General features: G+C 46.8%; 1 protein-coding gene across 1 annotated transcript; it reads left to right on the top strand.

The window, feature by feature from the left end:
* Nucleotides 1–630: 630 nt before the first annotated feature.
* SHISA3 (shisa family member 3) lies at nt 631–5,563 on the top strand. The gene is made up of 2 exons (XM_004448741.5): nt 631–1,493; nt 4,047–5,563. The coding sequence occupies exons 1-2, from the start codon at nt 1,217–1,219 to the stop codon at nt 4,484–4,486; spliced, it is 717 nt and encodes a 238-aa protein (XP_004448798.1). The 5' UTR covers nt 631–1,216; the 3' UTR covers nt 4,487–5,563.
* The last annotated feature ends 3,509 nt before the right edge of the window (nt 5,564–9,072 follow it).

Here is a 9,072-nt window from a genome sequence, read left to right as displayed (position 1 = left end):
TGCTCTGAGGTTTTGCGAGTTGCCTCGGTTGGTGGAGGTGACCCGCTACTCTTCAGCCGGTGGCGCGCGGGTTAGGGGTGCCGGAAAGGATAAGAGTGCGTGGGTATTTGTGTCATTGTGCCATTGCCCCCCCGAAAAAGAGGAAACGTAGGTGGCAAGCTCAGTGCAAACGATGGCAACCCCTAAAAAAAATCTTGGTATCCATCCTGAACCAGAGAACCGGTGTCCCAGGAACACGTCCGGATCTGTGCAACAGGCAGCAGATGATCCGACAAACCACAGCCACCGCGCTCTTTCTTTTATTGCATTCATAAAAAGGAAAACCTGGCTCCGGACCGCGCGCCAACGCGCGTAGACAGCTGTAGAAAGCTGGGGACCTCTTATTTTGCGGAGTTTTCTGGGCTATGTGAGAGTTGGGGGAGGATAGCCTGATCCCCTCAGGTTTGGATTCAAGTCCCGGGGGAGTGAGGTGGGCGGGGGTGGCCCGGCAGAGGCGAAGGTTGGAGCGCAAACCAGAAAGCGCAAAGGACTCGTGGTCCGCGCGGTGATTAGCTCGAGCGGTGCGACCCGGGAGGGCGGACTCTTTCTTAACCCTCGCCGCCCCCCCCCCCCCCGCCTCTTCCTTTTTAAAGGACGCCTTCCAGGCATAGCTGTCAGCGGCGGGAGAGGCCGTTTGTACTTAGCGGCGGCCAGGCCGACTCCTGCTCGCCTAGCAGACGCGCGTGCTGAGCGGCCGCGGCTCCCCGGAACCCGCACGTGGGGAACAAAGTCTTTTCCCTCGGGGCTCCGCTCTGGCCCCGGCCACAGCCACCGGTCAGGGTACTGTGCGGCCCTGGAGTTGCCACTTCGGGGAGCGATGACTCTTGTGAGGGGTGGGGAGGTATGTAGCCGGGGTTTTGGCGCACCCCTTGCGCCAGGAGAGCTATGAGCCGGGCGAAGGGCGGCAGCTGCAGCGGCTGCGACAGTCTTGGCCGGCGCCTCCCGCGGCTCCCCCGAGCGCCCTCGCCCCTTCGTGCACCATGCTGACCCTCGGCCTGCGGAACCCGCTCTACGGCCGTTGCCGCCTCCCAGGCCTTTGCTAACCCGCACGGAAGAGGCCTTGCCGCAGGGGAGGCGTGACCGCGGTGCGCCCGGAGCCGCCGCGCCCCCGCGCCCGGGCTCGGCCCCTTGCTCTCCAGCTGCGTTCCCCTCCCAGCCCGCAGGGCGCCCCGCGGCGATGGGGGCGCTGCTGGTACTCTGCCTCCTCCTGGGCTGGCTGCGCTGGGGCCCGGCGGGCGCTCAGCAGTCTGGAGAGTACTGCCACGGTTGGGTGGACGTGCAGGGCAACTATCACGAAGGCTTCCAGTGCCCGGAGGACTTCGACACGCTGGATGCCACCATCTGCTGCGGCTCCTGCGCGCTCCGTTACTGCTGCGCCGCGGCCGACGCCAGGCTGGAGCAAGGAGGCTGCACCAACGACCGCGGGGAGCTGGAGCACCCCGGCATCACTGCGCGTAAGTGCCGAGCCCTCGAGGCCGATCCCGCCGGCCGCCTGGGGCGGTGTGCGCTGGCCTGTGTGCGCCCTGCGCGGTCGGGAGGGAGCACCCAGCCTTCTAGGGTCCGAGCGTGGCCTCTCTCTGCCCTACGGTGGACTCAGCAGAGGGGAGGAATCAAGGGAGGAGTGGACGGTCGCGTTTCGGCTGCGGGGAAACCCTGTTCCTTTGCAATCCCGCTTCCCGCCACTCGCTGTCTCCGCGGCCTGGCTCCAGGAAAAGTTTGCAAGGAACAGAGAAGACCGCGGGGCTGGGACTGGGTAGCCCTGGGGAGGAGAGCTGGGGCGCTTTGGCGCCCCCGAAATACGGAGAAAGGCCGTGGGGGCAGCACTAGTCTGGGCTCAGGATTTTCAGGGGGCGATAAGGGCACTTCATCGCTCACCCAAGTCACCCCAGGAGCTTCGGGAAGATAAACTCAACTCTTGCCGCACGCTCATTCCCAGCCTCGCAGAGCTGGAGAACTTCAGCCACGTTCCCTCCACCCATCTGTGGTAGCATTACTAAGCCTCTGCCCTATTCTCCAGACTTCCTTTCATTTCTCTGCATCGAATTACTTTCTCCCGGCCCACCCCTATTGTCATGCTTTTCAGAAATGCCCAGGTCCTCGAGGTGGAAATTTAGAAACGCGGGTCTCGGGGGCTTCCCCGCCCCCTATTCTCACGTCGGAAAACACGGGTCAAATTTCCGCTCTCTTCAGAGCCGAATAAATCACCGCCAGGCAGAGGAAATTTACACCTTAAAAAAAAAAAAGTTTTCCACCTGAATCGGAACATCAGGCAAACATTTTAGGGCTTGAGGCGATGGTTTTATGGCCAGGAAACCGGAGGAGCTGGGTGAAGCTGAGAGAGGGTGACACCCCCGGTCTCCAGAGCAGAGGCCTGAAGCCAGTGAGGGAAGGTCCCCCCGGAGAAAGGCCAGAGGAGTGGCTGGAGAGAGAATGAAGGATGCAGAGGCCACCCCCCCCAACGAGGGCACTGATAAACCAGTGGAAACAGAAGCCGGTTCTCCTTTAATACTTCATTAGATTCTCAAGGAATTTAACTTTGGGAGTTAAATTTTCCAATATAGAGGATTTGGGAAGTGGTTTCTGGAGAAAAATTACTCAGCGGAAAGTACAGAGCTCCAGATCATTGTAGCCTATTCCCCAGGGCTTCACCCCAGCGTGACTGGTTCCTCTTAGCAGTGGAAATTCAATTGCCCCAGCTGTAGCCAGAGCCTCTGCGCATCCTCATTCCCCTGTGAGAGGACAGCAGGGATTAGAAGTCATGGCTGCACTTTCTAAGGCTGGGACCAGGCAAACCTGGAAGAACCTTTGCTCTATCACTTGATAGCTGTGTGACCGTGGGCAAGTTACTTAACTCTTCTGGGCCTCTCCAGGGAGTTTGGTTGTGGATCAAATGAGTGTATGAATCAGTAAGTGATGTTCATTTGCCCTTGCCTACTACATCGGTGCTAGTAAACATGGGAAAGTGGGTGGTACAGCAAAAAGTTTACACCTAGGAGAGGGCACAGCTCCTGGGAGTTGATTAGATACCTGTCATTCAATGATGCGTGTCTTTGGGAAAGTAAAAAGCTCTCAGGTTTGTTTCCCCATCCGGACAATCAAGCTTACAGGCCCTTCGTGAGACTTGACTCTGACAATGAATAAGAAAGATCCAAGCATACGGTAGGATACTAGTCAATGCAGATTTTCCTTCTTTTACCTCTAATTTGGTGGCTGAATCCAGTGTGGCTTTCTCAGTCAGGGGAGACACCTGGAGAACTGTCCAAGGGGATGCCTCTGGGGTGGGGAATTTGATGTCTTCCCTGGAGACAGAGAGGCAGCTGGGGTTTGCTCAGTGTGAAGGATGCTCTCATAGACAGTCTGGGTTGCCAGCACCAAGAACTGAATCCTGCTGTACCTGAGATTCAGCCTGACCTTCCCAGAGTTTGGGTGGCTATTGACAGATGAAGGTGGGGCAGCTGGAGCAGGCATTCTGAGCCATTTCTGGGAAGATGCAACAGGAGGTGACAGTTTGTGACATGGTAGGAGACAGTAAATTGTTCTTCCCAGTGTCCCTCTCTCCTGGGGGTCTCATTTAATGAGTCTGCTCCTCTTTGCTCAGATTGGAGATTGTTGGATGGGCGGTAGAAAGCCCTAAATTCCTGACTTGTGATAAAACTACTAAAACCTGGATTTAAAGCCAGATCTCTAGTAACCCACCAAACTCACACTTTCCCTCCAGTGCCTAACAGGAGGATAGATTCTGTTCTTTTCTGATTTCCAGATGTGCAATATGAATGCTAATTGCTAACAGAGGCTACAGTATCAGTTTGCTTCCTCCCCACTAGGAGTAGCCAGCATATTCCGTCATCACAGTTTGCACTTCAGAGGTTACCAGTAACAAGCTCTGAAAACTGAGCTGACAACCGCAGTAACACCGAGGCCCCCACTCCCACCCCGTTTCCCCAGCAGAGCCCGCAGTCTGGGAGACCCTTGTCAAGTATCTGTGTATGTCTGTTTTTGCCTTTTAGAACCTGTCTATGTCCCCTTTCTGATCGTCGGCTCCATCTTCATCGCGTTCATCATCCTGGGCTCTTTAGTGGCGATTTATTGCTGTACCTGCTTGAGACCCAAGGAGCCCTCGCAGCAGCCAATCCGCTTCTCACTCCGCAGCTATCAGACAGAGACCCTGCCCATGATCTTGACCTCCACGAGCCTCAGGGCACCTTCCAGGCAGTCCAGCACGGCCACAAGCTCCAGTTCCACAGGGGGCTCCATCCGCCGGTTCTCCTTTGCCAGGGCTGAGCCAGGCTGCCTGGTACCCTCACCGCCCCCGCCTTATACCACGGGCCACCCAATTCACCTGACCCAGCCATCCGGTTTTCTGGTGTCACCCCAATACTTTGCTTACCCGCTTCAGCAGGAGCCCTCACTGCCCGGGAAGAGCTGCCCAGACTTCAGTTCCAGTTGACCGACAGTGGCCATGAATCCACCCCGTATAAAGTGGTGGACAGGTGGAGTGCTGCTGCCATGGCCACGTGCGTTTCTGAGGAAATTAACCTGGGAGCAGAGCAATGTCGTGGAGGAAAGTGCACTTTCTAGTCTTAAGGTTCCCGGTGTCAATCACCGCATAGCCATATTAGGTAACTGCTTTCAGGCTTTGAAAATATGGTGATCATTATATTTCTATTTATGCTACTTTGACTGAAAGTATGCAACTTTAAAGTAGCAAATTGGCTGAAAATATTTTATTGGACTACTCAGCTATACTGTTTAGAAAGGGGCTTAGGAAAGTTCCTTTTCCAATATAAGTTGTTTATTGAGTTGTAATTCAATAAATGTATACGTAAGTTAGCAAAGAAAAGTACCTGGTTGTAATAATCAAATGTTCACTTAAAAAAATTAACTACTAAGTAAACTGAGGGGACAGTGAACAATCACCTAACCATGAATAATATTAGCATAATGAGAACTGTTACTTTTAACATTAGTAACTAAATTTTGCTTAAGATATGAGCCTGTCCAGAAAACAAGGGTTGAATAGCCACATGAGAAATTTAAAGTTTTAAATATTTACTCAGATATTCATTATAATGCAGATCCTGTGTAAAAGCATCTCCATCACCCACCTGAGGGAGTATTTATTTCAGACTTTTTGTTCAGCAGCATTTAGTGTTTAAATGAAAGTTGGACAGCTGGGTCTTAAAACATTTATTTGTAAAATGAGTTATGTACAAATGTAAAGATTTGTAATTTAACGTATTTACCACATTGACGGTACTAATTATTTAGTAGTCACACTGTAATTTTTGTTAATAACTGTGGTGTTCAAAGTCCAGCTATTGGCTCTAACCATCTAATATTACATGTCTCAGCTGTCTCTGAATCCATGTCCAATGACTACATATTTGGGCATATATCCTGCTGGGTTCAAATAAAGTACTTTATGTGTTCCTGAAATCTATTTGAAATTTTAAATCAAAGCACTTCATATTATCTCCCTAATGATACCTCTTGCTATTCAATAAAAAGAAATGCCTCTATTTAACACAAACATGTATCCTCTCTTGATTTGGAGTTACACTAAAAACCTGTTTTCTGCATCAGGGCTTGCAGAAGCAGCCAAGGAAGTGAATTTTTATAGAGGCCTCAGTCTGTAGATGGGATACAGCCATGAGATGTGACTTTTGGCCTGCCTAGATTTAAAAATCAGGACATGGGCTTTCTGGTTTCTCGACACAGTCTGAAGAGTGGTACCTCAGAACCTGCCCTACAGCAGAGTCAGGCCAGCCCTCTTTGGACAGGACACCTGCCATTTGCCACCCTCCTGCTGAGTCTCTCCCAGCTGGACCATCTCCATTTAGTTACCTCCTGGTCACCAGATGTACTGTTTGGGAGCCCAGATTTTTTTTTTAAATTATTTTTATTTTTTTCTTCCAGATTTTATATGAATCCTTACTATCACAGTCACTCTTAATAGTTTTTTCAAATACAGCTAGAGACAGAATTCTGACCTCATTGAGCCCTTTGGCTCTGCCCCTTTGTTTTCCAGTTGAGGAAACAAGTTCAAAGATACTGTACCTTTGCATAGTAATGGGTCATGGCAGAGGGGTCTCTGACTTCTGGTCTCCAGCTTTCTCCTGTATCTAAAAGTGACTCAAATTATTAAAAATATCATATGAGAGGAAGAAAGGAAGGGAGGGAGGGAGAAAGGACATAGAAGGATAAACATTTGCGAGCATGCTCTAGAAGACTCTACTACATCATTAGACTACTTTTACTTGTTTGCTATATACTGCTTCTTTTATGTTTTTACTCACAATTTTTGAGCTCTTATTATGAGCTAAGTGTTGGTCTAAGTGTTTGTATATATGAACTCATTTTATCCTTCAAACAACCTAACAGGGAGGAATTATAATTTCTGTTTCACAGATTTGGAAACTGAGGCACAGAGAAGTGAAGTGACTTACCCAAGTTCCCACAGCTAGTCAGTATGGAGTTGGTATCCCCAAATAGATTCAACGATCAGTGGAATACCTGCTTGGAGGTCTTGATGCCTCTCTGCAGAAAATCCACTGGAGATTTCTGGAGTATTAGTCCCAGTCCTTGCCTTTAAGAAAGACAGTGACTCTCAGTCCTGCTGGACCTCTCTTTTAGAACAGATGGTTTGTGGTGTCCATTTATTGCCCTAAATTGAAATTCATTGGTAACGCATTACACATGTAATTTAAAAAGTCAACACAATCCCCTAAGAGTAAAGTGAAAGAAATAAAAGGAATTTATTTCAAAATGTCAGGGCTAGGGCAGACTTAAGAAAGGACTCAAATGCTAACCCCTTATGTAGTCTCAACCGTGCTGTGACAGAGTCAAATGCAGCCTGATGCAGGTTTGGTATTTTGGCAACTCAAACCTCATAGTTGCACTACTGCTTTGAATATGATTTTCCAAACAAAGCAAAGCTTAACTTCCTTTTATTTACACAGTAGTTATGTATCTGGAAAATTCAGTGTATGCTAAGGTAGTGCAAAAAATGCCATATAGGTAAAATGGAATTGAATGGTGGGATGTCCAAAGTCACCCAAGATGAACCTGAGGTCTGCTGCGTTAACTGTCCCATGCACTGCAGGGTCTCTGTTATAACCAAGTCCCATCCAATGCATTCCAGTAGCAACCAGTCCCTGGCATCGCCAAACATTCTAATACCAAAATTGCTTCTGCACGGTTCAATAATGCCCTCTAGGGGGCAGAACTGTTCACACTGAATTCCGTCCAGTTAGTTTCTCTAGTGGCTACATTTTTATTTGCCATGCCTTTGGGAAGTAGTTTATATACATTAAGCAGAATAATGCTAAGGAATCCATAAAGAACTCTTGTCTTCAGCCTTCTCAGTAGAATGCCCCAATTGATCAAGTTAACTGGCCACAGACAACTTAAAATTAGGGAGACATTGTGTACCTTATTGTGATAGGGCATATAGTGGCACTGAATCATATCACTTCCCCATGAATTCATTGACATACAGAGTGTCTTTGAATTTCATTCTGGAAGCTGTACATATCATAATATATCCAATCCCAGTTTAATAAGGCCATCCTGTGGCATATTTGTAGACATTGTCCAATTCAACAAGCACAGGAAATTTTCTAATATGAGATAACCAAAAAACTTCCTGAAGGTATATATAGTCACATTTAGGAATTTGGTATATTTCACTGGGCTGGAATCAGTTTACCTTTGCACAATCTAAAAGGTTTATTTAGAATAGCTTCAGGGAAAATAAGGATTCATGGACAATAAGGATTCATGGACATGTTAAACTTTTAAGGGAAGAAACTGTCAACATATTTTTAAGTGTACATAGCTATTTTAAAATTGCAATTAAACATTAGTTATTAATGAGATTCTTTTGACAGGGAATTTTTATTTGAATTACTATTTACATAATTTGTACTTGAAAGTAATAAAAACTGAATGGTAAAAAGTTTCATATTTCCCAACAATTTTTATTTAGTCTTCTTGTGAAATTATCCAGGTTAGGAAGGCTTTTCCTCATTAAAATGTGGTAGCCCTGTGTTACTGAAATAGAAGCTTTAAGTTAGAGCTATCTTGAGAATATTAAAAAAACTTAAATGGGGATGACGTATTGAATTTATGAGCAATGTATTTCTAGTGTGCTGTTTCCTCATTAGAGGGCATCTTAAAACTACAGGGTCAGTATAAACAGTGCTCATTTTAAGGGGAATGGAGTTGAATGTGCAAATTACTTCAGATATAATTCAGAGGTAACATTACTTTAAATTCCTTCACTGTGGTTTTGTATGGGGACCCACACCTAATCTGTGTCCCTGGAAAGACTGTGGGAGAGGCCAGGGCACCCCAGACAGCTAAGCATATCTGGCCTCGCTCTAATAATGCCAGAGGCTCAAGTTGTTTCTCCAGCGCCTCTATGGGAACTAATCCTACTCTTGCAGTTTACCAATAATTACAGCTTCAGCCGTTTCTTTCTCTTTTTTGAAACAAAGGACACTTATTTTTGATAAAGCTATTGTACTAATTTCTGCTATTTCTTTGATTTTTGTCTTAAATGCTTGATTTTAGTTTATGTTAAGCTCCTTCTAACGTTATTGGTTAAACTTGACCCCTTTCTCATGAAGTTAAAATTTAGTAGGTTTAAAAAACTTCAGATGTTCATCCTATGTGAAAGGATAAGGATGAAGCATGAATTAGCTGTCTACTTGCTAGATGATTTTATATGTAATGGGGCAATCGTAGGAGGATTTTCTTACAGAAGAATTAAAATAGTCATTCCATTAAACTTTTTTTGATGCTTAATTATCAGAACTACTACTCTTCCCAAATTAGAATTAATATACACCATTTCATGTTTCATTTATTTGGATTAAAATGAGGGGACATTTTGTCTATCACTAGAGTTGTAAACAAAATAGGGCAAGAAGCTATTAAATGGATACACCTTCTCAGACTGTAATCAAAGTAGGTTATAAATGTTTTATAAAGCAATATAGTTTCTAAAACCAGCAATTAAAACTTCAACAA

This window comes from Dasypus novemcinctus, chromosome 1 (genome assembly GCF_030445035.2).
Source record: "Dasypus novemcinctus isolate mDasNov1 chromosome 1, mDasNov1.1.hap2, whole genome shotgun sequence".
In the NCBI taxonomy this organism is placed as follows: domain Eukaryota; kingdom Metazoa; phylum Chordata; class Mammalia; order Cingulata; family Dasypodidae; genus Dasypus; species Dasypus novemcinctus.
Note: the sequence above shows the minus strand (reverse complement) of the source record. Positions and strands in the feature narration are given on the sequence as shown.